Source organism: Hemicordylus capensis, chromosome 2, assembly GCF_027244095.1.
Source record: "Hemicordylus capensis ecotype Gifberg chromosome 2, rHemCap1.1.pri, whole genome shotgun sequence".
Taxonomy (NCBI): domain Eukaryota; kingdom Metazoa; phylum Chordata; class Lepidosauria; order Squamata; family Cordylidae; genus Hemicordylus; species Hemicordylus capensis.
Window position 1 is genome coordinate 248167067 of NC_069658.1, and position 27901 is coordinate 248194967.

Sequence of the window (27901 nt, forward strand, 5' to 3'; positions counted from 1 at the left end):
ATGTCCTTTTTTTAAAAAAAAATATGTGGGGGGGTTGTGCCAAGATAGTTAGCACAGGAATCAAAGATGCTTGGAAACAGGAATAGAAGGAGCAGCAGTTTTAACTGCAGCATCTGCCATCCAATTACCCTTTGTCACTGGGTCATTTTCCTCTGGTGACCTCTGCTATGGATGACTGCAACCTCTTCTAGTAGTGTAACAGCAGTCTAGAGTTCTGATATCTGTGTCCCATATTTTACTTCCTTGTTTCCCACTGTTAAAATCTTCTTTCTTTCCAAGTGGCCCCATGAGTTGTGTAAAAATTACCTTGAAGGTGATGAGCTCTGCAAGCTGTGCTGACTGAGATACCTGGAGAAAGAGCATGGTCAGTCACTTCTCCATAGCCAGCTTACGTTGTCCATCTTACATGAAGCTGCCTCCATCTGTGTACAGTTCATCTTTAAGATCAGGATGGCTTGACATAGATGCAGTCCACAGCTTGCAAGCAATCATGTTCTTGGTCTTCTGTAGACTCAAAAGGAAGTAAGTTAGCTGGATTAAGAACAAAGTAGTAGCCATGGAAACCCCAGGATCCTCACCAAAGTCACATGATATTCGGTCATGTGTGAGGGAGTCAGCCATCTACTGCCCCAGACAAATCCCTTTTAGCTGGGAAATTTCCAAGGTGAATTGCAAACTGATGCTTTGGAACTCCTTGCCACTTGCAGGATTGGCAAAACAAAATTCCTTTCATTAAATCTCATGTCTGGGATTTTAAGATTCAGCTGCTGTGAAGGCAAAGCAGGGCTGGTGGGTGAGTCAAATTAAAAAAAATTTTTTTGAACCTTAGACCATTTGATTAGTAGCTTTCAGTTTACATCAAATTCAACTAGCAGAAATATTGCATAGATTTTTGCAAAACATGACAGTAATACAATTAGACTCATTTATCTTAAAATCAATTTTTCCTTCTCACCCACAATTAATCTGGCTGGAACACAAACTGCTTTTCAGGGAACCTCTTGAGTTCACAGAAATAGGTAAGATAAGATAGATCATTGTCAAGGAATTCAGTAAACATAACATATAAAGGCTTATGATACTCAGTAGTGGCAGAAATATCACAATTAACTTGATATAAGAATGAATGAATTAGAGCTTGCTCTCATGCCTAATGCATTTAGCCATAAGCAGCACTTCTGCAGAGGTGGGAAGATTCAGCCCTCAGTTGGCCAGCTGACCGCTGAAAGTTCCCTGTGTTGCTCAGGCCATGACCAATTTTATGTTCAATTAATATAATAATTGTGAATTTTGGAATTCAATGTCAGAGCAAGTTTGGTCTGGAACAGTTTACAGAAAGGAAAAACAAAACAAAACATGTCACTAGTATAAATACATTCACAAATACAACAGAATAAACAGAATAAATACAACAGAAACCTCATCTTCACAGGGATGAGCTATAAAATTGATGTGGGTTGAATTCCTATACAGAACCAGAGCTTTGGGCTCCCTCTCAGAAACATGCACACACACACACACACACACACACACACACAGGCTCGTCTTGTGTATTTCACAGAACAAAGGACTAAACAAAGAAAACTTCTTATGAATCCCAAAGAGTTTTATAGCATTTTAAATATGTCAGCCATAAACTCAGTTAAGAAAGTAGTTTAAACAGAACAACCTTATCACAGTTATCTATGAAAACAACCTGTAATTCTATATTACCTTTCCACATCACAATCTTATAAATTACTGGTGCTTTTCAAGCATTTTTCTTTTTGTTGTTGTTAACAACCTCCAACAAAAATCCTTTTACGTATTTCCTTCTAGGTTTTTTTTATTTTCTTTTGTCTGCAATTCCCATATGCATTCCTTCAAAACTCCATTTTCTTTCCTCTTTTCCAACTCAAGTAGTTGAAGAGAGATAGAAAAAAGAAAAAGAGAACAAAAGCAGCCTTTTGTTCAGAGAAACTTTTGCAGCTAGGACAGTTATCTTTTGGCTTCGTGACAACAGGACAGTAGCAGCAAGATTTTTTTTAATTATTATTATTTTTTTGCAACACAAGGGCAAAGCCTGGAAGCAACTTGGAAACAGAACACAGAGAGAGAAATGATTTTTGCAAAAGACAATAATTCTTCATTCCTTAACACTTATAAAACAGAGGCAAGTGCAAAAGGATGTTATTTTCGGAGTCAGGAGGCCTCTGACTCGAGTTCATAGTGGCCAAACTTTCATACAAAGGCATTTCAAAACATGTTTTCTAAGAGCACTCTTTGCTCCCATGATAATCACCCAATTTTTCAACACACACTCCAAAGGTGTACATGAAATCCATTCAGATTTTGTGTACTTGCTATTTCTGCTACCCATAGCCCCCCCTTTGAGTTGGTCGGGCTTAGACTGTTTATTTCTGACTCAAAGCCACCCCTCCTTGGGCTCTTGGCTTAAGTCACTCCTTCCCAGGCAGCCCTACTTCGGCTGTGGGGTTTGTTTGTTTGTTTGTTTGTTTTGTCTCTCTCTCTTTTCCCCTTCTCGAGCTGAAAGATTAAACCGCCCCTGCTTGGACTTTTTGGCTTAAATTGCCCCCCCCCCTCTCGGGATTTTGGCTTTCTCCCCTCTCGGGATTTTGGCTTAAATTTGCCCCTGCGTGGGCAGCCCTTCTTCGGCTGTAGGATTTCCCCCCTTTTCTCGGGCTGAAAATTGCCCCTCCCTGGGCTTCCCCCCCCCCTTTGCCCCTCTTGGGCTGAGGAGAACCAAAAGACGTCTTTGGATTTCACTCTCTCACTCACTCACTCTCCCTGTTCACACTTTCATTCACTCTTGCCTCGATTCCCAGATGTGGCGCGTTGTGACGACTGGCGCATCCCGGGCCCATGAGAATCCTCCACAGACAAAAGCTGTGGGGCGCGCTGGATCTCATTGTCCCGTGATGGGTCAGACTGTCCACCCAGAGCCATATCCGACTGTCACGGCACCAAATTGATGTAAATTCAGTTTGTCCCTGGGTCCGCCTTAAGCCAATCAAACAGACACAGTGGGAATCAATTAGAGGCTTGGTTTAATGCTCTGCAGAAGCAGGTAGACAATGGGGCTCACGCTCCACATTGAATACAAATTGGTTATAGGTGCATCTTACATTTATACAGACAATCTGAATGATGCTGACATAGTATACGTGGCAGTAAAATGGTGGACTAAGTATCTAGTACGCATGCGAATGATTCATTGTTCATCTGGTGATCACCCTTATTTGGTTACATCCTGTTTTATTAACTTCTCAGCAAAGAACGGTGAGAACCAAGTTTCTTTAGATACAATTTAGTGGAGAGAGATAATCATGTGAGGCCGTGTCCTTGAGCTGGGCTGGGGTTACTTTAAGTTAGAATTAGGTTTTCTAAGCAAACTTGGAGATGCTTCGGTATTCTATGTAAAATGGAGTTACTTTGGTTTACTCAAACACATCAATAGCTTGGAGCTTAGCACTGAATGACTGGTCCTCACCTACAGTGCTCATAACTCATCAAGTGCTTGGTGAGCCCCCAAACCTTAGGCTTACCTTAGTCGGGGTGGCAGCAGTAGCCTAGAGTGCTTCTTGCTGCTGAAGTGGGAGCCACAATCTTTTAAAAAACAACAACCCAACAATGCAATGCTTTCACCCCAACATGACATCACAGTTATGCAGTGACAGGCAGGTGTTGCATTATTTATTTATTTAACAAAACAATTGTTATTTTTGTTATTGTTATGTCCCCAATACAGTTTGGGGAAGGGTTATCTTGACAGCAGGGTGGCAGTGGCTTGAAGCTCCTCAGCACTGTTACTCTGGGGGCCCAATCCTCCCCCAGGAGCAGTGGGGCCTAGCATCAATCGTGGGCTTTGCCAGGGCTCTTAGGCCCAAGTTGCTATCTGAGAATGCCTCAGGGTGATGCCAGTCTTGGTTATCATCACAATCAGAGGCTGAAGTCCAGGGCCTCCACACCCCCTGGGGCCCCCCAAATCCTCTTTAGCCTGTCCCGGGTGGTGTGGTCACCAGCCAACGCTATGCCAGGCAGCCGAGCATGACCGTGACCTGCACCAGGTGACCAAGCATAACCTCTGGTTTAGAGACAGAGGGGGAAGTGGGATAAGAAATATGTGGAATATGTTGTATGATGAAATGTTTCGGCTAATGCATATTTGCATAAATATACCTGTTTTATATTCTTACATTCTTGTGAGTTCAGTTGCTGTTTGTGCCCATAAGAACCCACATGTTAAAAGTACTGCATGTGTCATGGTGTGTGTGGGTGTGTGTGTGTTTGTAGGGGGATGATGCTTAACTTATCGGGGAGGGGCCTCCAAAGGCCTTTAGGTCCAGGCTCCAAAATTACCTAGGTGCACCTCTGATCGCAATCACCACAAATTGACACAAGTGGCAGAAATTCAACAGGCACCGCCAGCCTACAAATGAGGGCAGGTGAAGCGGTTGTCCCAGGCAGAGGATTGGCAAAGGCAGTGTACTGTCCACCAGCCACTTCTGCCATCTTGCTGGGCCCCCAAAACCTCACCCAGCAGCAGTACAACTGCAGCTGCCACCACTGCTCCCATGTTCTTGCTCTCCTCACCCTGCATAATCTGCTCCCACCTCTGGTGTTTTGAAAACAAATGCAGGGGAGCAGGAGAGGAAGTGAGGCAAGTAGAGTGACACTCTAACCCCCGCACTCGCCTCTCCTGCTCCCTTTTGAACAGCCAGAGACTGGAGTGGATGACTCAGAGCAAGAAACACAAGAGGGGCAGTGGTAGAGTTGCCATATTGGTGATGACATGCACTGGGCAGAGAAGGAGGGGAAAGTATACAAATCTGTCAAATAAATAAATAAATAAATAAATAAATAAATAAAATGCAAATTAGTTGCCACATAATTTGCATGATATGCAAATTAGGCCACCGGATTTGGGAAGCTTGAATATGGCAACCCTAGGCAGTGGCTGTTGTGCCACCACCAGATGATTTATGGAGAAGGAGCCTACCAGGGTGGAGGAGACAGGAGGAATCCTGGGAACCCTGCAAAGAGGGATTTAGGTGGGGAGATGGGTGAGCAATGCACTTTGTGTGCCGCAGAGAATATTGTAGGAGAAGATCAGGATAGACTGAGGATGGAGAGGAAGTTGGGGGAAATCAGCATGCGGCACACTCCATAGGAAGATAAAGGGCAGGGTGGAGAGATAGGGGGAATCAGGATAGTGATATCTGTGACTTCGCCATCTGTTATCTGTGACTGAGTTATAGTAACGCCATTTTGATTCTAACTGAAATGAGCAAGAGTCTCCTCCATTTTGTGTTCCTGCCTGTATGTCATTTGGAAAGAATTTGCTTAGTTTGCTTTGATTCCCATCCTTTCTGCCTTGCTAGCCTTGTGAATCTACAACATATTATTTAATCACTATGCCTTTTCTGTTCTGGTCTACTGGTCAGGAGAGGGAACGATGCTGATAACGAAACTATCTACTTACTATGGGCTTCATAGAGAAACCTTAACAATGGCAGTGTTGTAATCCTATTGGCCTAACATGGTACTGTACTACCGGACTACCTAGCTAGCTTGTTGTTAATGAAGACTATACTTGAAATGTATCAATCTTGTATATAAACCCTGGGCTGTTGCTATTATGGGCTGCTCTGCCTTTTGGAAACTAATTTATTCCCCAGTGTCTATCACCTTTCTTTGCTCTGCAGAGTCAAATAAAGCTTTCTAAATAGTCTCTCTTGGTGTGTGGATCTATTGGCTTAAACACACACCAGGCTACAACCCAGCTTTACAGTTATCAATAGGAGCCCTGAAAAGGGGGAAAGAGACAACTTTGTCTTGGACCCTGACCTTACTACATCCCACCAAAAACATCCTTCCCCATTTCTATTACACAATGGCCGTTTAAATTCTGTTCAATGGCCATTCCTTATCTCCTCTACACTCACGTTAGAAGAGAAATGAGGTCTGGCACGCTGCTTCCCAAGACACCCCCAAAGGCCTATCTTCACTATTTTCCAAGCAGTGGCTAATGTGGCAAAAAACATTCAGTGTGAGAGCCATTCCCTACTGTCCTGACCTCTGTACAGTACTGCACTTTTCTCCATGCTGGGAGGGCCGTTTATGAGAGACAGAGCCCCCTCTTAAGAGCACTAGCACTGGAAAGGGCTACACTTCCCAGCACTCTCTGCACACCTTCAAAGATGGTGCAGGGTAGGGTCACCATGCCCCCCTGGAATTTAGGGTAGCCTCCGGATTTTGGCTCCTCTAACCGGCTGCTAAATTCCACCCGGATTTACATGGATTTCAAAAGCTTTGCCCCCCGATTGCCCAGATTTTACTCTGGAGCCAATCACATGGGAGGGCGGAGAAAGAGGGGGAAGTATACAAATCTGTCAAATAAATAAATAAATAAATAAATAAATAAATAAATAAAATGCAAATTAGTTGCCGCATAATTTGCATGATATGCCAATCGGGCCACCCGGATTTGAGAAGCTTGAATATGGCGACCCTAGTGCAGGGGCTCAAGAGGCTCCTTTCTCTTAAAAGGGAAGCCTCCACAGGTGCCGGTCAAAATGCAGCACTGCACAATGGCAATGGTGGGCGAGCCTTCACATGGTGCCGTGGAGGTTGTGCAACATATTTGGCTTTGGCTGAAGCTCCACATAGGCCCAATAAACAAGGCCCCAGTTCAGACATAATACGGAGCCATGCTGGGTTCCGTCTTTCCTGAAGGACAACCTGCACAGCCAATAGCAGCCGGAGTGTGGGAGGAACTTCCTCCATCAACTCCGGCCTGGGAGAAGGCTAACAGCGTTTGACCGTACCGCTGCCGCAGGTAAAACGGAGGTTGGAACGGAGATTGGAACCACGAAACCTAAAGATAACCGAAGGTGATAAATGGCGTTTGGGGAAAGAAACCACAGGTCCATTTCCCCCTTTAACCGTGAAGGGGGAGAAGGCTATTCACTACACAGGGCCCCAGGCCTCACAGTCAAGAACTCTGGCCTAGAACTTCAGGTTGGGCTTGCGCTGCGGAGTCGTTCCTAGGAGACAGGCCTGAGCATTCTGCCTGGCACGATTGGGCTTAAGACCAGATAAACGATGCAAGAAGTCGGCTGTTTATCTAAGGCTGCCACTAGGCCGGAATATTGCTAGCCCTAACCGGTTTCGTTTTCCCTGCTGCCCAGCTTCAAAAATAAAAGGATGGAGAGATAGGTGTGTTCTAGGTTTGGGGTGTTGTTCCCTTACTTTCTACAAAGTCATTTGTAGCAATGAACAAAATGGCCCCTTTAGTGGGAGACAGCACATTATTTATTTATTTTTACACTTATGTCCCACTTTTTCCTCCAAGGAGCCCAGAGTGGTGTCCATGGTTCTATTTTATCCTCACAACAACCCTGAGAGGTAGATTCTACAGAGCCCTGTAGCTTTCTTTGGTAGAATACAGGAGGGGTTTACCATTGCCTCCTCCTGCGCAGTATGAGATGATGCCTTTTAGCATCTTCCTTTATCGCTGCTGCCCGCTATAAGTACCAGTGGGGATTCGAACCGGCAACCTTCTGCTTGTTAGTCAAGCATTTCCCCACTGCGCCACTTGAGGTGACTGAGAGGTAGATTAGACTGAGAAATAAGTGACTGGCCCAGAGGCACCCAGAAAGTGAAATGACTAAATATAGTTGAACCCGGGTCTCCCCAGCCCTAGCCTAACACTTTAACCACTATGCCACATATATCCTGGTTCTGAAGGTTCATTTATGTCAGGGCTTTTTTTAAAAAGGCGAGACCAGATGCAGTTCTTGCGGGAGGGGCGGGGGCAGAGGGAAATGTGCAATTCAGAAATCCAAGTCATGCAAAATGTATATTATGTTGTCTGATATAAGAAGTGATTGATAACAGTGTGGAAAGCAGGGCCAGCCCCAGGGTCATTGGCTCCCTAGAGAGTTATTCGTATTTGGCTTCAGGCTTCGGGGTAAACCACTCGGTGAAGCCACTTTGAAGTACACTTGTGGCACTGAGGGAAGCAGCCCCTCCTCTCTGCTCTCGGTTTTGTTTTGAAACAAGCCCACATGGCATGCTCCGTGTTTTCCTTCTAGCCAATTGCGGGGGCGGGGGGCAGGGGGGGAGAACTCCTGCAGAGATAGATCTGCATTTTTGAAGAGAGCATGCCTCTTATCATGCTAATGATTCTACGCCAGTGCCTCTCCCATTTGCCCCGGCTTTTTCCGAAAAAGCAGCTTAAAACCAGCATTTTAAAAACCCAGACATACGTCGAGATAAGCTAGAGTTCGCATCGCAAAGCCCAGTTCATGTGTGGAGTGGGTCCAAAAATCTCGAAGGGACTTCGAGGAAAGCTTGGCTGGTGTGTGAACGCACACACTCTCTTCTGAAGGAGATTCGGGGCAGTAGTCCTGTGTGTAAATTCTCCAGATGAAATATGAATTTGACGCCTCCACCCCAGCTGAGAAGTGACCTACCCACTCCCAGCCCGCTGCTCACTCTCCTTACCTGCTTAGCAGGGGCACAGCTCCCGCCACCACACACAGAAGAACGTTCATTTTTGTTGCCAACTTTTGGCCTGTCCTGCCCCACAGCAGTTCACTCTATTTCTATGTGGCCAGTGCCACTGGGGCTAGGAGAGGTAAAGATGGGCCAAAGCTTCCCCCACCTTCCCAGCCTGCGTGCTCTTACGCTCTATTTCCCTGCTTCATATCACACCCCGCCCCAACTTTAGCTTGATCTGCGGAGATAAAACATTCAGCAGATCAAATGACCTGCCCAAGTAGATGACCAGCAAATTTTGTTTTGTTATTGTCCATTTTGTTTATCTTATTTATTTGTTATTTCTCTGTGTGAACCGCCCTGAGCCATTTTTGGAAGGGCAATATAGAAATCGAATGAATGAATGAATGAATGAATGAAAGAGCAGCCTGGAAGCTTTACAGACAGGGCTCCTACCCCGAATCTCCTTTGGAAGAGAGTGTGTGCGTTCACACTCTCCAGCCAAACTTACCCCGAAGTCCCTTCGAGATCCTTGGAGCCACTCCACACACAAATCGGGCTTGCGAATTCTAGCTTATCTCTGTGTATTTCCAGGTTTTTAAAATGCTGGTTTTAAGCTACTTTTTCTGGAAATGCCAGAGCAAATAGGGAGAGGCACTGTGTAGAATCATTAGCTAGATAGACCAATGGTCTGTCCAGGTATATTGTTCCTATGCTGTACTGTATATCCTTTTCTGTCTTCCTGAGATGTTTACATACCATTGTATGTTATTTTGTTTTTGTTATGTTTTTTGTTCTATTTTGTTCAGGGAGAAATTCCTCTTGCAAAAAATTGGGAATAACCCCAGGGAATGCTCTTGTTCAGCATTGTCCCATCAGGTCTCCAGGAGTTCCAGCTTGTTGGAATGATCTAACATCAGCCCAAAAGGCAGTCTTCCCTTTTTGGACAGTTTTTGGACAGAAAGATTTCCTTAAGTATCAAGCACACAACAGGAACATTGTTAAGGCCTTCACTCCTAGAGGAGAGAGTATAAATAAAGGAGGGGGGAAATATCGCAAGCCCCGAGTTAAAAGCAGACCCAAAAAGAGAAGAAAAGCCCTGTGTGGCTCATCTTGAGCCTATGATGGCACATCTGAAGCAGGGAATGCCACAACTGGTGAAACAGGAACCGGGAAATGACCCGCAGCAATGCTGGGAAACTCAATGGCAAGAATTCCTGAAGGCGTTGAATTCCTCTCAGTCTGGATTTGGGAACCCACAGCAAACGGAGCCCATGCCATGGGATGATGCCAAGTCTTTCCTGGCCTCCTTTGAGAAAGTAGCTGAAGCCTGTAGATGGCCAAGGGAACAGTGGGTGGCTAGGCTCCTCCCAGCTCTTAGTGGTGAGGCAGAAGAGGCCTTCCTAACCCTGGGAAACCAAGACAAGGAGGACTATGGGAAAGTGAAGGCAGCCATTTTGCAAGGGGAAGCCACCAACATGGAAAGGCGGCGCCAGCGCTTCAGACAGTTCTGCTACCAAGAGGTTGAAGACCTGCAGGAGGTGCACAGTCAACTCCGAGAACTTTGTCATCAGTGGCTGCAACCGGACAGGCACAGCAAGGAGCAGATTCTGGAGCTGCTGATCCTGGAGCAGTTCATGACCATCTTGCCACATGAGCTGCAGAGCTCTTGGGTCAGAGAAGGCGGCCCCTGGAATTGTACCCAGGCAGCAGCGCTCATGGGAGATTTCCTAAGGAGTCAGCAGAAGCCTGAGATGTGGAATGAGCAGGTTAGACTGAACATGTGTTATCCCCTTTCCTGCACAGAGCAGAGGCCTGGACCAGATGGCCTACAAGGACCCCTCCAAATCTAGGATTCTCTGAGATCATACAGGCCCAACCATTCATACAGGGTTCTGCTGTAAAACTGAAAGTGCTCCCCTTGTTCTGTCCCATGACCTTTGTTGGGAATGCTCTTGTTTAATCTTTAAGCACTCCAGATTTGTAAATTCTATAAAGGTCTTTAATGAGCATAGAGTTGCTATGCCCCTTGGAATTTTGGGTTTCACCCAGATTTTAAGCATCTCACCCAGATGGCGTAGCCCACCCAGATTCACCCGGATTTAAGCTTTCATTTAAAATAATAATAATCTGTATTATTAATTCTCCCGGGTGTGCCTTAGAATGTGCGTCCCGGCGCCCAGCTGATTGGCTGGGCGGCGGAAGTGTGTGATTGGCTGAGGTGCACCCAGGAGGCAAGTGGTGGGCCCAGCCGCGGAGGCAAGCAGTGGCAGCAGGCCCAGTCGGGGAGGCAAGTGGCGGGCCCAGTCGCAGAGGCAAGCGGCGGTTGGCCCAGTGCGGGGGGGGGGAGGGAGGGCAAGAGAGAAGAGGGAGGGAGGGAAGAACAGCCGGCCCCCAAGAGTGCACAGATGCTCTGTGCGGGTCGGCTAGTAATAATAATAATAATAATAAGTTAAGCTCTAGCCTTGTAGAAGTGGCATTATGGAGCAAAATATGCAGTCACTATTCTCCTCAAAAATTATTTTCAAGCCACTCCCTGGTAGTAACACCAGCCTTCTCATCCTGAGGCTTTCTGGCCTTGCCTCGTTAAGAGAAAGGACACAACAATATTTGCCCCAAAAGACGGTCTCATCCACACCAGTTCTAGGATCTGTCATAGTGTGTGTATTCATCTGAAGCCCCCACACCAAACACACAAGGCCATAAAAGCACAACAAAGCTATTTGGGATAAAGCTTTGGATCAATGATAAAATTAAGGTGACTGCAGCATTTCTAACGCACACCCTAACTAACTTAGGCAGGAGGTCAGACAACTGTGTCCTTCCCCCAAGCCTGGAGGGTGATCACACCATGCCTCAGAGCAGTGGATCAGCCAAAGGTGGCTCCCCGCTCCTCCTTTTCAACCCCACGGTGTCAGGGTCCTTTTGGAGGCTTCACTCCTCCTCCAGGCTCTTCAGTCTTTGAGGCTGGCCAAGCCCAAAAGGTAAGGAGGAGTTGCAGCCACAGGCATCATCCTGCAGAGCCTCAAAGGCCCAATTGCTCTGCCCTCATTGATAAAAACTCCATCGGGGTGCTCACCAATCAGTCAGCTCTACACCTGATCCAAGCCCTCACTGAACCTGCCAGTTGTGACCTAACCTAATGAAGAAAAGGTACAGAACGGAATAAATGAAGAAAAACTGACTTGGGCCAATCTGCCAGGAAGCAAAAACTTCCTACTTGGCCCCCAATAGGATGACCAGCAAAGCCCATTCTGTGCCCAGGGTGGGCAGGAGGGAAACCACACTACTGAAGAATGAGACTCCAGTGGGGAGGCACAATGCGAAAGGCTAACAAGCCCCACCCTCTCAGATGGAGCCTCATCCAATGGCAGCTGCTTCTTGTCTCCTCAAATGGCAGGTGAGACAAAGCTGCCCGCCCCCAGCACAAGGCTGAGGCATGCCCATTTGGGCAATAATTCTTCTGTTGGAAATTCTCTGTGGTGAGAGAATCCCTTTCTCATTATAGCAGAGTGCACAGAGGCACAACACAGCGGAAATTTAGTTAGGCATGCGTGTGTGCTGAGAGTAAAGTAACTTGGAGCCAATTCATAGTTTCAAATCAATATAAAAGGCATTTATTAAGGAACTCCATTCTAGATAGGAAAGTGAGGATTTAGGATCTCTAATCTATCTATCTAGCTGGATGCAGATGGATTCTGCATCCTCTCTGCACATATGGTGCAGGGAGAGAGGTTTGCCATGTTGCAAGGTAGGCGGGCAGGTAGGGAGAGAGAGAGAGGAAGGAAGTCCCTGAGATTAGCAATCTACACATCAAAGGGATAGCATCAGAGCAGTGGAGAAGTGATGACCAATGTCTTGACCCTCTAGCCCTCTGACTTACTAGTCTGTCCTCCACTGTCTGAGGCAAAGAGACAGCGCAAAGTCCTTTAACTTCCAACATCTTCTTGGTCATAGATCTAATGAGATCATTATGGAGAAGTTTAAGCTTTTGTACCATTAGTGTACATCAGGCCCTCAAAACCTGTGAACCACTAACTCAAACACAGCACATTGGCCGTCTAGTGTGGGCTGCTAGCCAGGCAGTGCTCCCTGATTTTGTCATTTCAGGTGGACCAAAAAAAAGGATGTTCATTTTACAGAATTTCCTTCTGGGACTCTTCTGCATAGCACTCACTGCTAGTGGATTTTAGACAGGTTGGGAGGAGAATAATCCATTTTCAGGCTATCATTGCCAGTGTCTTTCCCAGCCACTGCTCTTGAACCTTAGCAAGTAATAATGCTTATCTGCAAATTGTAAAAAGTTTCACCAAGATGTTGAACACACACGAGCTAGTCAGGCTTGTCTTTTTCTGGTATGTTGGCAACTCTGCTTCCAGGAAATTATTAGATGTCAAGAGTGCCTGTTTCTCTGGTCAACACAGTGAAATCTGAAATGGTATCTTTGGCATTTGCCTCCCCAGATTTGCCCTGAATGTCCCTTCAGTGTCTCTCTGTCCTTAATTAAATCTCCATTGCTCTTTCTGATGCCACTGCAGGAGGTAAGCTCTCCAAAGGCAGAAGGGACTCTGTTGGACTCTGCTCAGAGCCAGGTCTACATGGAAGCAAAGCAGAACTGTGACATGGAAACTAGTTTGCTGGGTAAGGAATATATTTAGTTATTTTGAGTTGCATTTTACAGGAAAAGAAGATACTTCAGAGCCTTCCAGAGCATCTGGAATATGCTCAGGCTCAGGGCAGCCCTCCATAAGGCAAGGTGAGGTAGTTGCTTCAAGCAGCAGATTTTGTGGGCACCAGCAGGACAGCAGGATGTACCCTTCCCCTCCCCATTGCCACCTGCCTCCCTCTGCCACAACTGGAGCAGCTCTTTGCTCGCTCACCAAAGAGTTACTTTGAGATGGTCCTCCGTCGCTGCCTCCTCCTAGCCTAACATGCACCCTTCTACTTTTCTCCTGCACTGCTGCCAGAATAGTAATGAAAACGGGAAGAGAGTAAAAGAGGAAGAGATGAAAGGGCAGTATAGATAGAAGAGGAGATGCTCTACAGAACATCTCCTGTTTTCTGCTGCGCTCTCATCATTTTCTCTTCTGCTTGCTTCTCCATTTCATTACTGTCCCAGCAGTGGCAGGTTGCAGAGGTTGGAGGGTGTGTCTCTGCAGGAGGAGCAGGAGTTGTGATGAGTGTAAATGCACATGTCTACAGGTTGTCTAGCCACTGCTGCCATCACCACTACCAAAAAAGGAGTCGTGCAAGAAGGAGGAAGTGGTATTTGGCGCCCTGTCTCGGGCACACTGAGGTTTTGAGCAGATACTCTCCCATTAAGGGTTTAGTAGGTTCCCAATGAGGAAATACCATAATTGTGTGCATTAGACATGAAATACACCTCTGCATTTTCTTTTCTTGTATCACCTTGCTGCTCACATGATATGGACAAAACAATGTGCTCAGGTTGCCTTGGATGCACTGACTAACTTTTCATGTGTATAGCCTGACAAGATGAACAGAATACACTCGTTCCCATTCTGAAACAATGCTTTGCCCTCTCTTCTGTCCTTCATAGTCTATCAGATCCGATGCCCAAGTCACTCCAGTTCATCACTTCCTCCTGAAGGACAGGAAATGGCTGAAACTGGACCAAGCAAGGTATGTGTGGTTCTAGTGTGTCACTTCACTAGGAGCGCTCCAGCATTCTGCATCACTGGAAGAATATGACCATGAAGGCAGTGTTTGTCTCCGCAGACAAATGTTGTATCTATGGACAGTGGGAGCATGGGCATAACAAGGTTGGAGTGGCCCCTGGGACAAAACAGAGAAAATGGGCCCCTTCCTCCCATGAGCGGGAAAGCAAAGAGCAAACTGTCACCCAGCTGGGGAGTGGGCGTCTCCCTCAGGGACCCATGGACATTTGTCCCATCCACTTGTTCAATTATAGCTCCGGCCCTCAGTGGGAGAGTGCAGCTTCTGAATGCATCAGCACAGAGGTGGGACTTCATAGTACACTCTCAGGGACACTGACCATAAATACAGCAACTCCAGTTTTATAACATCCAAAGAAGGCTAGAACTGGAGAGGAGAGCTGGTCTTGTGCTAGCAAGTATGACTAGTCCCCATAGCTAAGCAGGGTCTGCCCTGGCTGCATCTGAATGGGAGACTTGATATGTAAGCACTGCAAGATATTCCTCCCAGGGGATGAAGCCGCTCTGGGAAGAGCAGAAGGTTTCAAGTTCCTTCCCTGGCTTCTCCAAGATAGGGCTGAGAGAGATGCCTGCCTGCAACCTTGGAGAAGCTGCTGCCCGTCTGTGAAGACAATACTGAGCTAGATAGACCAATGGTCTGACTCAGTATATGGCAGTTTCCTATGTTTCCTATGTAACTACTTTCCAATCTGGTCTTGCAGTCATTGTAATGGGAATAGCCATATTTCTCTTCCAGGAACTGGGATGTGATTCTTTTGGTTACCCATGGTGATTATAGGTTGATTGCAGATTGTAACTGAGTTGTTCTGAATTATTTGAGCCTACAGAAGAGTCGGTGATGATGATGTATTTAACTTTATGCATTTAATGGCTTATTAAATTCTATGGTATTATCAACGAACATAGTGCTTTAGAGAATGATTTTTAAAAGACAGATCTCTGCCCTTAGGCACTTACAGACTTTACTTGAAAGAGACCACAATAAAAAGAAAGAGAATAATAGTGTTGGAAAGGACCTTGTAGGTCATCTAGTCTAGCCCCTTGCTTTATGCAGGAAATTCAGAGCTAGAGCATCCCCAACAAGCAAGGATATACCTGGAATGAATGAGAGCGAATGCAGCTACCCACACTTAGGCTGTGCTTCAGCTGGGGATGAGGACTTCTTAAAGCATCCAGAGGCTACCTTCTTTTCTTTTCTTTTCTTTTCTTTTCTTTGGTCAGAGCTTTGAGAGTTACCACCACAAAACAGCAGCTTAGGGAGGCAGAGCCAGTTGCAAAATGGTGGCTTGGGGCAATGGAATCAGTCACAAAATGGCAGCTTGTACAAACAGGTGCATCAACAGAATTGGATATTTTTAACATCAAAATCTTGAAGTTTACTGCAGGACAGGACGGGAGCGAGAGAAGCTGTTTGGCAAGGGAAGAAACTGGAGAGAAATAGAAGAGAAAGTAAAAGCAATCCTGAGCAGCCAGAGAGAGAGAGAGAGAGAGAGAGAAGGAGATTTAAAATGGCACAGTCATGACCTCACTCAACCAGCCAGTCAGATTTGCTGTACTGGGTGGCAGGGTAGAGAAGGAGAAGCAAAATCAAATGTCTAGTGAGCTGCTTCAGAAATGCCTGAGTGCTAGCAATAACTCCTAAGCTACCTAATGCCTAGTGGTGGCTGGTGGTTCCTGAGAGTGTGTATGTTTGTGTGCTACGCAGGGCAAGTGATGGGTGGAGTTATATGTAGTGAGAGGTGGAGCCAATTGTGAGCAGCTGTGGCAGTGGAGTCAGGATTAGGCGGGTGCCTTAGCAATAATTGGCAAAGTGTAGACTTGTAGTTGAGTGGGATCAAAATACAAGCACACAAGCACACAAATCTCAATTGCTCATCAGCAGAGATACAGAGAAATATAGAAAAATCAGTTGTTTTATAGTGCTTAACAGGACCAGAGTAGTGTGTAGATTTGTATCTAACATGGCAGGATCAAAACACAAGCACGCACACATGTGTGTGAAAAGAACTGTATAAGACACAAGTAAAGCACAGACCAGCTACAAAAGGCTGCTTCTGTGGAGAATAAATGCATTCTGATATCACCAGGGCAGCTCTGCCTGCCTGATTATTTAAAATAATAATAATAATAATAATAATAATAATAATAATAATAATAATAATATCATCGACATAGCAATACCAGGGGATAGCAGAATAGAAGAAAAAGAAATAGAAAAAATCACAAAATACAAAGATCTACAAATTGAAATTGAAAGGCTGTGGCAGAAAAAGACCAAAATAATCCCAGTGGTAATTGGTGCGCTGGGTGCAGTTCCAAAAGACCTTGAAGAGCACCTCAACACCATAGGGGCCACAGAAATCACCATCAGCCAATTACAAAAAGCAGCTTTATTGGGAACAGCCTATATTTTGCGACGATATCTATAATAACCAACAGTATTGATGATAAAATTCTGGCATCCCAGGTCCTTGGGAAGGACTCGATGTCTGGATAAAACAAACCAGTCAATAACACCTGTCTGACTGTGTAAACAAGAAATAATAAGCAAAAACAAGAAAGAACTCTGAGCCAGAGTGGTACAGTGGTTAGTGTGCTGGACAAGAGTGAGGAACTCAAAGTCCAAATCCCCATTCAACCATGAAACTTGCTGAGAGACTGTGGGACAGTCACTTTTCTCTCAACATAACCTTCCTCATAGGACTCTTGGGAGGATAACTATAACCATGTGCACCACTCTGGGCTTCTTAGAGGAAGCACAATCTATACATATAAAAGCAAATCTATATAAGCCACAAGTAAAGCAGAGACCAGCTACAAATGTGAAGAACAAATGCATTCTGAAGTTACAAGGGCAGCTCTGCCTGCCTATTTAAAAATGTATACATAAATAATAGGTAAAGCACAGGTTTTTCAATGATGCTTGCTGCAGCTATGAACCACCTCCTATAACTTAGAGGACACCATGCGAAGCAAAGATGCATGGGGGCATCCTCTCCCTACTCCATGCCTGCTGAACAGCTGGGTGCCACTCTCTGCCCACCCTTGGGTGCCATCCACTAAGACGGTGTCCATCCTAGCAAGCAGTAACTTTTTTTACAGAGGTCACTTCCTTAATCCTTGCCCAATGAACCTGGTTAGCGCTCTGCATAGCAAATGGATTTTTTAATTTTTTTCCCTTCCAACAGAATCCATTCCTTCTCTGCACCACACCCACATGGAAAGCCACATCTGCAATTATTTTAAAAGCAGTTTGGACTCAGAAATCCATGCATATGCCCTAAAAGAACTTCCTGGCTTCTTTAAAAGAGGTCTAATAATTGCCTCCTTAAGACAAGGAGGCATCCTGCCCTTCCTCAGAGAAGCATTTATGATTTCTACCAGGCCACCTACAACAGCCTCCCTGCTAGATAGAACAAGTCATGTTGGACAAGGGTCAAGAGAACAAGTGGTAGGCCTCACTGCTCCAAGCAGCTTGTCCACATCCTCAGGAGTCACAAACTGAAACTGATCCAGTCAAATTGCATAAGAGGAGTTGTTGGACACCTCCAGTTCAGACATCAAATTAATTGTGGAGTCTCCATCTAGATCAGCCCGAATCAGAAAGATTTTATCTGCAAAGAACTCTTTAAATGCGTCACAGCGGGTAACCAATGACTCCAAGTTCTGGTTCAAGGGTGGGGGTGGGGGCGGAGGCTTATACTAGTCCCCTCACAACCCTGAACTCTTCTGGGCATGAACTCACAGAGGCAATATGGGCAGAAAAGAACCACTTCTTTGCAGCACGTATTGCCTGAGCATAGATCTTTAAATGTGCTCTATGTTGCAATCTGCTGGATTCAAGTCCAGTCTTTCTCCACTTGTGCTCCAGTCACCTACCTTGCCGCTTCAGCCCCCGTAGATCTTCCGTATACCAAGGGGCCAATTTTGAAGCAGGTCGGAGAGGACGCTTTGGAGCAATCATGTCCACTGCCCTGGTGAGCAAGTTGTTCCAGTTCTCAACCAGGGCATCAACAGGATCACCAGCAAATCCCTCCAAGGCTTCTTGGAATCCTGCTGGGTCCAATAACCTCTTCGGGCGGACCATTCTAATAGGCCCCCTTCTGATTCTACAGTCACTGTCTTCACCGCCCTCATACGCATAGACTGTTTTTGAACTATAATTTTATAGTTTTAATCTTCTGCTTTTGATGACAGTTTCTATGTTTGCCTTATGCTGGTCAAAGACCGTAATAAAGATATTGATTGGTTGATACTGAATGGGCCAAAATGCTTTGCATACAGATGAGAGAACAAGGGAGAGAAAGCAGAGGTTGCATTCCTCCTCCGCAAACAAACACAAACAAAAAAGCCAGCAAAAGTTCAGACTTACCAACAGCCAGCCAGCCTATTTGCTCTCTAACCAAAATGGTGATGGGATTCCTCTGAGTAGCTGAAAGAAAAAGACTTCCCCACCCCCTGGGCACTCTGATTGGCTGCCTGAGGAGTCAATCTGCCTAGTCCCTCACTGATTGGTTTATAGGGAGCTCCTAGGACCACACACTTTGAAAACTAAAAGTGAGCATGCTTATTGGCTCCTGCCTTATTAATGTTTTTAAAAATCCGGGGCTTTTTATTTGTTCTTTGCTACCTTCACCACTTCATAACTCTTAAAGCAGCAGAAGGCTGCAGACAAGAGCAGCAGAGAACAACACAGAGAGGCACTAGACATACAAAATGGAGGCAGAGACAATATGGCTGACCGAGAAATGTAAGGTGAGCACTGCCCACTTTGCCCATAGATAAGATCTGCCCCTGCTAATGCCTGCCTCTGGTTGAACGATCAAGCCAAAGGCTTTATGGGAAAGGTGCGTGCTGAGGAAGGGCATTGGGTATGGAATATTTTTTCCCCTCTTTCAGATACCATGGAGTTTCCAGGAGATGAGTGTGTCTTTTGACAAAGATGAGCAGGCTCTGACAGAGGCAGACCAAAGAACCACGTTCTGGCAAGTCAAAGAGCAGGACTGTGAGAATGGCAATTCTGTAGGTAAGGAGCTTTTTCTGTCCAAGTTCGGTCATTCCAACAAACGTCTTTGATGGCAATTTTAAAAAACATATAACAGTGGATGCAAATGATGGTGCCAGACATTGATGTGTCGATGTCCCCCACCCCCCCACCCGCCGTTTAGATTATTATTTTGAGGTTTGTATCTAATGGTTGGATTTGGAAAAAGAAAAGGTGCTTATTAGGTTATTTTATTAAAAAGACATCTTCTCAGTTTCAGGCCCAGATACTGTTAATTGAATTTTATCTTTTGTAAACTGTCTTGAGATGAGTTATATGAAAGGCGGTATAGAAATCGGCCATGCTTTGTATTCAACTGCATCAGGCAGGGCAGCTTATTGGTGAGGTGAGTTGACGGCCTCAGGCAGTGCCTCTGCGATGAGGTGGTGAGTGCGGGCATCCACCCCACCTCCCATTCTGTCTGACCTGCCTTCCCCTGCCTGCTAGGGATGTGCACAAACCAGTTCAGTGCTCCTTTTATGGAATGCCAAACCAGTCTGAATATCCGGCATTTGAGCCGGTTCGGAGCCAGTTCGGAGGCAGGTCCTTTAAGGGGCAGGGGGGATTCCCTTACCTGCCCCACTGCTTCCCCCCCACCGGTGCTCTCCTCGAAACTGTTGGCACAGGACTGCAGCATACCTACTTGCAGCCCCAGTCAGCGTCGTACCGGAAGTGGCCGGTACGACGCTGACTGGGGTTGTAAGGAGGGACGCTGCAGCATCACGCCAGTAGTTTGGGGGAGAGCACCGGCGAGGAGAAAGCGGTGGGGCAGGTAAGGGAATCCTCCCTGCCCCTTAAAGGAACCCTCTGCCTCCTGGGAGTGCACGAACTAGTTCATGCATATCCCTACTGCCTGCTACACCTGTCTGCCCCACCACCTTCCCCCATCACCACCAAGATCTACTTTAAACTGCAGGTTCGGCAGTGAGGGTGACAAGAAAATAACTCCTTCAGCCTTCGCTACCAAACCTGAAGTTTAGAACCTATCCCCTGTGGCAATGGGGAAGGGCAAAGAGGGTGAGTGAGGAAGCTAGCTCTGGCCCCACTCCAGGGTACATAAGAACATAAGGATCATAAGAACAGCCCTGCTGGATCAGGCCCAAGGCCCATCTAGTCCAGCATCCTGTTTTGCACAGTGGCCCACCAGATGCCGCTGGAAGCCAGACAGGAATTGAGGGCATGCCCTCTCACCTGCCATTTCTCCCCTACAACTGGTACTCAGAGGCATCCTGCCCTTGATGCTGGAGGTGGCCCACAGCCCTCCGACTAGTAGCCATTGATAGACCTCTCCTCCATGAAGTCATCCAAACCTCTCTTAAAGCCATCCAAGTTGTTGGCTGTCACCACATCCTGTGGCAGAGAGTTCCACAAGTGGATCACGCATTGTATGAAAAAGTACTTCCGTTGGTTGGTCCTAGACCTCCTGGCAATCAATTTCATGGAGTGACCCCTGGTTCTAGTGTTGTGTGAGAGGGAAAAGAATCAGTCTCTCTCCACTTTCTCCACACCATGCATGATTTTATAGACCTCTATCATGTCTCCCCGCAGTCGTCTTTTTTCTAAACTAAAAAGCCCCAGGTGTTGTAGTCTTGCCTCATAAGAAAGGTGCTCTAGGCCCCTGATCATCTTGGTTGTCCTCTTCTGTACCTTCTCCAGTTCAACAATGTCCTTTTTAAGATGTGGTGACCAGAATTGTACGAAGTACTCCAAGTGTAGTCGCACCATAGATTTGTATAAGGGCATTATAATGTTAGCCGTTTTATTTTCAATCCCCTTCCTAATGATCCCTAGCATTGAATTTGCCTTTTTCACAGCTGCCACACATTGAGTCGACACTTTCAACGAGCTGTCCACCACAACCCCAAGATCCCTCTCCTGGTCCGTCACCGACAGCTCGGATCCCATCAGCATATACTTGAAGTTGGGGTTTTTATCCCAATGTCGGCAAATCACTTTGCACTTGCCAACACTGAACCACATTTGCCATTTTGTTGCCCACTCCCCCATTTTGGAGAGATCCTTTTGGAGCTGCTCACAATCCGTTTTGAATTTCACTACCCGGAAGAGTTTGGTATCATCTGCAAATTTGGCCACATTGCTGCTTACCCCTGCTTCTAGATCATTTATGAATAAATTAAAAATCCCTGGGGGACCCCACTTCTTACTTCCCTCCATTGTGAAAACTCTCCATTTATACCTACCCTCTGTTTCCTGTCTTTCAACCAGTTAGCAATCCACACATGTACTTGTCCCCTTATCCCATGACCGCTAAGTTTCCTCAGGAGTCTTTGATGAGGAACTTTGATGAGGAACTTTGTCAAAAGCTTTTTGGAAGTCCAGGTAGACTATGTCAACTGGATCACCTTGATCTACACACTCGTTGACACTCTCAGAGAAGTCCAAAAGGTTAGTGAGGCAAGATTTACCTTTGCGGAAGCCGTGCTGGCTCACTCCCAGCAGGGCCTGTTCTTCTAGGTGCTTTACAATTTTATCCTTGAGGATGCTTTCCATCAATTTGCCTGGAACGGACGTTAGGCTAACCGGCCTGTAATTTCCCAGATTGCCCCTGCATCCCTTCTTGAAAATCGATGTTACATTTGCTACTCTCCAGTCCTCTGGTACAGAGCCCGATTTCAGGGATAAGTTAAATATTTTAGCAAGGAGGTCGGCAATTTCACATGTGAGTTCTTTGAGGACTCTTGGATGGATGCCATCCAGCCCTGGTGATTTGTTAGCTTTCAGTTTTTCCAGACAGTTTAGAACATCATCCCTTGTCACTTCTATCTGACTCAGCATTCTAGCCTCCATCCCTAAAAAGCCTGGTTCAGGAACAGGTATATGCTCAGTATCCTCTGCCGTGAAGACAGACGCAAAGAACTCATTCAGTTTCTCGGCAACCTCCATATCCTCCTTAATAATCCCTTTCACTCCCTCATTGTCTAATGGTCCAACAGCCTCCCTGGCAGGTTTCCTGCTTCTGATGTACTTAAAGAAGTTTTTGTTATTCCCCTTGATACTTTTGGCTAAATGTTCCTCAAACTCTCTTTTTGCCTCCCTTATTGTCACCTTGCATTTCTTTTGCCAGAGTTTGTGTTCCTTTCTGTTCTCTTCGTTTGGACAAGCCTTCAAATTTCGGAAGGAAGTCTTTTTCCCTTTTATGGCTTCCTTGACGGTACCCGTTAGCCATGCTGGCATCCTCCTGGACTTAGTGGTACCTTTCCTCCTTTTGGGTATACAATCTAACTGGGCTTCTAGTATTGTCGTTTTGAGTAGACTCCATGCGAAGTGACTCTCCTGATTTCCCCCCTCAGCTTTCTTTTCACCATACTCCTAATTTTGGAGACGTTTCCTCTTCTGAAATTCAAAATGTCTGTGTTAGACATCCTTGGTGATTCTCTCCCTGCACGTATGTTGAATTTGATGGCACTGTGGTCACTGTTCCCTAAAGGGTCGATGACACTGACGTCACGCACCAGGTCCTGGGTGTCACTCAGAATTAGATCCAAGGTCGCCTTCTCTCTGGTTGGTTCCATGACCAACTGTTCTAGGGCACAGTCATTTAGCATATCTAGAAATTTGACCTCTTTGTCCTGACTTGAATGTGAATTTACCCAGTCTATGTGTGGGTAATTGAAATCACCCATAATGACAGCCCTGCCTCTCCTTGACGCCTCCCTGATTTCCTCCTGCAACTCCCAGTCACTGTCGGCATTATGATCAGGAGGGCGATAGCACGTCCCCAATAGCACTTTCCCTTTCCGGCCTTGTATAGTCACCCACAGGGTTTCTGTGAAGGACTCCAGTCCACCTAGGTTTTCTAGCTTGTTAGATTCTATCCCTTCTTTAACATACAGTGCTACCCCTCCTCCAAGGCGCCCCTCCCTGCCTTTCTGTAGAGTTTATACCCAGGGATAACAGTGTCCCACTGGTTCTCACTGTTCCACCATGTTTCTGTTATGCTCACTATATCTATTTCTGCGTTAGCAACCAAGCACTCCAGCTCACCCATCTTGGCTCGGAGGCTTCTGGCATTGGCATATAAGCACCTATATGCTGAATCTCTCCCCTGATGTAGGCTATTATTTTGGTACTACTGTCAGGGAGCATGGCCATTTGTGTGTGGGCTTTGCCTTGGTTGGCACTGGTGCGGGAGCCAGCAATGGCATCAGGAATAACTCTCTGTTTTTCTTTTTCTACACTCTGAAGGAATTTTAATTCAAACGCCAGACCTTGACATTTATCCAGAGAAAGAGAAGCTATTCTTCCAAAATCAACATTCAGGTAAGGGATGCAGAAATGTATTTGCTGTCATTTGTAGTGTGAGAAACTCAAGAGATTCCTTTCTGAGAAGAATGTCCACTCTTATTTTTCTTTTTCTTTTTGTTTCTTCTCATATCTCTGTGGGCTAACAAAGCAAAATAAGTTATACCAAAACAAACAAACAGTCCTGCAGTCAAAGGTTCGTGGCGTGGATTTAGCAAAATGCACTTCCATTTTTTTCAATATTTATGTTGAATTTTGGTCTTTTCCCCCAGTTCCTCTTTCCCACTTAGTCAAGGAGCAAGTTTTGTTTCAATACTATCTACAGTGGTCCCTCTACTTACGAAATTAATCCGTTCCGAATGCACATTTGTAAGTCGAAAAATTCGTAAGTCGAAAAGCGGTTTCCCATAGGAATGCATTGGGAACGGATTAATGCGTTCCGGAGCCTAGAAAAAAGACCCAGACCCCCAGTAAGGCTTGCAAACTACACAGGAACATTTCTTTTCAAGAATAAACAGGCAGTAAACAGGCAGGCAAGTCAAGGAAACCGCATGTAAAATTCGTAAGTCGAGGAAACCCCATCTAAAAATTTGTAAGTCGAGGAAACCCCATCTAAAAATTTGTAAGTCGAAAAAACCGCATCTAAAACCGGATCTAAAACTGCTGTTTGTAACTCGAAAAATACTTATGTCGAGTAGTTTGTAAATCGAGGGACCACTGTATATGGAAAGACCTCTAATTAAATTGTGTCTTTCATAGACACCAGAGAATCCGAATGTCAGACAGATTCTGTTGTGGGTCAACCTTCTTCTCAACAGGGCTGTCAATCAGTGAAATAATATTAATTGATTGATCTAGATAATTAGATCCAACTGCAAGGTTCAAAAGAACCTCCTGCCTTCTGGAGCAGCAGAGGAGAAGTCTTTGCTCTCTTCTGTGTGACAGCGCTTCAGGGTCTTTGAAGAGGGCTCTCTTGCCCCCTCTCAGTCATTTCTTCTCCTGGCTAAACATACCTGTTCTGGATCTTTCACATTCTACTAGGGATGTGCACAAACTGGTTCGGAGGCGCTTTTACTGACCTCCAAACCGGTTTGAAGGTCCAGCGGTTTGGCCGGTTCGAAGGTGGGGCAGGGAAGCTTTAAGGAAAGGGGAGTGTGCTGACATTTGCTGAATCCCCCCGACCATGTTTACCCCACTGGCGCTGTGTCTAAAAATGGCCCTGCGGGGCGGCAGCATACCTCCTTGCCACCCCGGTGCATGTCAGACCAGAAGTGCTTGGTGCATGTGCACACTTCGCAACATGCATACACACGTGTGGCATTCATGTGAGAGTGCGCAATGTGTTGGGAAATCTCTCTGGTAGGAGAAACCCTTTTTCATTATAGCAGAGTGCACAGAGGCACAACACAGCGGAATTTGATTAGGCATGTGTGTATGCTGAGAGTAAAGTAACTTGGAGCCAGTTCATAGTTTCAAACCAATATAAATGGCATTTATTAGAGAACTCCATTCTAGACAGGAAAGTGAGGAGTTAGGATCTCTAATCTATCTAGTTAGCTGGATGCAGACGGATTCTGCATCCCTGCACACATGGTGCAGGGAGAGGGGAGCTTGCATGTTGCAACGTAGAAAGAACAGGAAGAGAAAGGGGGAGAGAGGAAGGAAGCGGCTGGAAGGAAGGAAGGAAGTCCCTAAGATTAGCAATCTACATATCAGAGGGATAGAGAAGTAGAGAAGGGATGACCAGTGTCTTGACCCTCTAGCCCTCTGACTCACTAGTTTGTCCTCCACTGTCATTGAGACAAGAGACAGCGCATAGTCCTTCACTTCCAACACAATGTGCACACACGCAACAAGCACTTCTGGGTCCTTCCGTCCAACGTACACCGGGGCGGCGAGGAGGTGCGCTGCTGCCCTGTGGGACCATTTTTAGGCACAGTGCCAGTGGGGGGAATGCAGCCGGGAGGGTGAGAGCACCCTCCGCAGTCCTTACAGCTATTCCCCCCACCTTCGGACCAGTGGGCACCAGTTCCGTGCACACTACTACATTCTACTACTGCTACTACAAATATTTATATACCGCTTTCCAACAAAAGTTCTGAATGTGGCTTTCACAGAAAAAATAAATAATAAACAAATAAAGATGGTTCCCTGTCCCAAAAGGGCTCACAGTCTAAAAGGAAATATATGGCAGAGAACAACCACTGGATAGGGATGTGCATGGAACAGGCTGAACCACTGAACCGGTTCCGAGGTCTGTAAAAGGGCCTCCGAACTGGTTCGTGCACAGCCCTACCGCTGGATGGTTTCTGTGCTGGGGCTGGATAGTGACAATTACTCTCCTGCTAAATATAAGAGAATCACCACTTTAAAAGTGCCATTTTGTTCAGTCATCAGGATGTTTTTCACACAGGGCTTTTAGCTCATCTCTTCCGGAATGGAGGATGTGTGTTCACATATCGGCCAGATTTACCCCAAAATCCCTATGAGTCATCGGGGAGCACTTCACACACAATTTGGGTTTTTCATTGTGCATTAGAGTGTAGCTTGATTTATTTCCAGGGTTAAAAAAAATCAACTTTTTGCATAATTTTTTGGGGGGCAACTTCAAACGTTTGGGGCAACTTTGCAGTAAACTCACAGTAAAGCCTGCTGTCTGAAAACCCTCCCGGAGTGACTTAATTGCCCTCCTCTAAACCTATTCCATTTCCTCTACATTCTTCTTAAAGTCCTTGTGTCCAGAATAGGACACAATACAGGTTAGCACAAAGGAGATTGCAATCACCTTCAGAAAGATGCCCAAATGACTGATAAAATCCCTTTTGTTTTCTGCAGATGATGTGATTAAGATGAAGAATTCTGAGCAGGAAGAGATTGTCATAGGAGAAACTCATGGGACTCTACCAGCAATATACCAAGGGAATGTTTATGTAATAGCTGAGATTCCTGAGGAAAGATGGGAGTTCATAGGACAGGAGGGAAAGGCTCCAGCAGAGGGAAGGAATACATTTGGTGAAGAAGGTCTTGCAGCTGCCATTGCTGGAACTGCAGTGCAGACAAAGACAAGAAGGCCTTTGTTTTCCAGGTATGGGAGAAAATACCAATATAGAACAGAACCTACGGGACATCAACATTCCTGGAGTAGCAAAAATGTCCAACACAAACAAAACTCAGGTAAACATCAGAGTGCCCATAAAGGAAAGGAAACCTTTGAATGTCCTGAGTGCTGGAAAAGCTTCATTGTGGAAACCAATTTAAAGAGGCATTTGAGAATCCATGAAGGAGAGAAGCCTTATCAATGTTCCGAGTGTGAGAAATACTTCGTTAAAAAAGAAAATTTGATGCAACATAAAAAAACTCATAAAGGACCACACCAATGTTCTCTGTGTGGCAAAGGTTTCTCTCGGAGCGATTCAGTGAAGAGACATCAGAAAATTCATTCTATTACATTAATTAGACGTAAGAAACTGCATTTAATTTAATGTCCTGTTAATGTTAATTTAATGTCCTTGAGAGTGCCAAATCTTATAGGAAAAAAAGCTCTCCTAGCAAATTTCATTTTGCTTATGAGTGCCATGTGAGCACCTAGTTTTCACTGTAAGAATATTCCATTTTGTATTAGACAAAGTTATCAAACAATAAACAATGTTATCAAACAAATGACTCTGTGTTATCTTTGCCCTAAGTCAAATGGAGTCAGCTTATACCTTATGTATATTTATACTGTGAAGTAAGTATCATGCAGTTGTCAGTGACAAGTTGGGCGGAGAATCTCAGGTGGAAGTTGGGAACCAGTTTTAAGAGATAAAATTGTGTAAGTCATACTTTCAGTAGGGCCATATTTTTCAAACTGCCTATCTGGTGTTAGACAGGAAGCTTGGTAGCTGTCAGATCTCAAATTGCTGTTCGGAGAACAAAAGCTTGCATCATGGTGAAGTCTGCACGTTCCCAGGAGCAATGCAGCCTGGTCTTAGCTAACAAAGCTAACACCAAAGTAGTATTTTGGAAACAGCAACCTCAAGAGTCCATACCCTCACCCAACTTGAGGTTAACTATCCCTTCTTGGAGATAGGCAAAATGATCAAAAGCTTAATGTTTCTCCCTCAAGGTAGAGTTTTCTGAACAATAGGACAAGGAGGAGAGCTGGTATCATAGTAGCAAGCATGACTTGTCCCCTTAGCTAAGCAGGGTCTGCCCTGGTTGCATATGAATGGGAGATTTGATGTGTGAGCACTGCAAGATATTCCCCTCAGAAGATATTCCTCTCAGGGGATGGAGCCACCGCAGAAGGTTTCAAGTTCCCTCCCTGGCATCTCCAAGATAGGACAAGATTTTTTTTTAATAGGACAAGATTTTTTTATTGAACCAACAAACTACCAAAGCATACAGTCCTGCC

At 45.6% G+C, this 27901-nt stretch overlaps 1 protein-coding gene across 3 annotated transcripts; it reads left to right on the forward strand.

The window, feature by feature from the left end:
• The first annotated feature begins 6576 nt into the window (after positions 1–6576).
• Positions 6577–27153, forward strand: LOC128346656 (zinc finger protein 397-like). Of its 3 annotated transcripts, none has more exons than XM_053300164.1 (7): positions 6577–6893; positions 9312–10271; positions 13041–13143; positions 14063–14145; positions 19098–19224; positions 23449–23523; positions 26341–27153. In XM_053300164.1, the coding sequence occupies exons 2-7, from the start codon at positions 9624–9626 to the stop codon at positions 26985–26987; spliced, it is 1683 nt and encodes a 560-aa protein (XP_053156139.1). In that variant the 5' UTR covers positions 6577–6893; positions 9312–9623; the 3' UTR covers positions 26988–27153. The 3 variants fall into 3 exon arrangements, with proteins under 3 accessions (XP_053156139.1, XP_053156140.1, XP_053156141.1); XM_053300165.1 differs by having other exon boundaries at positions 6577–6838; XM_053300166.1 differs by lacking the exon at positions 6577–6893 and adding an exon at positions 7090–7218.
• Positions 27154–27901: the final 748 nt, after the last annotated feature.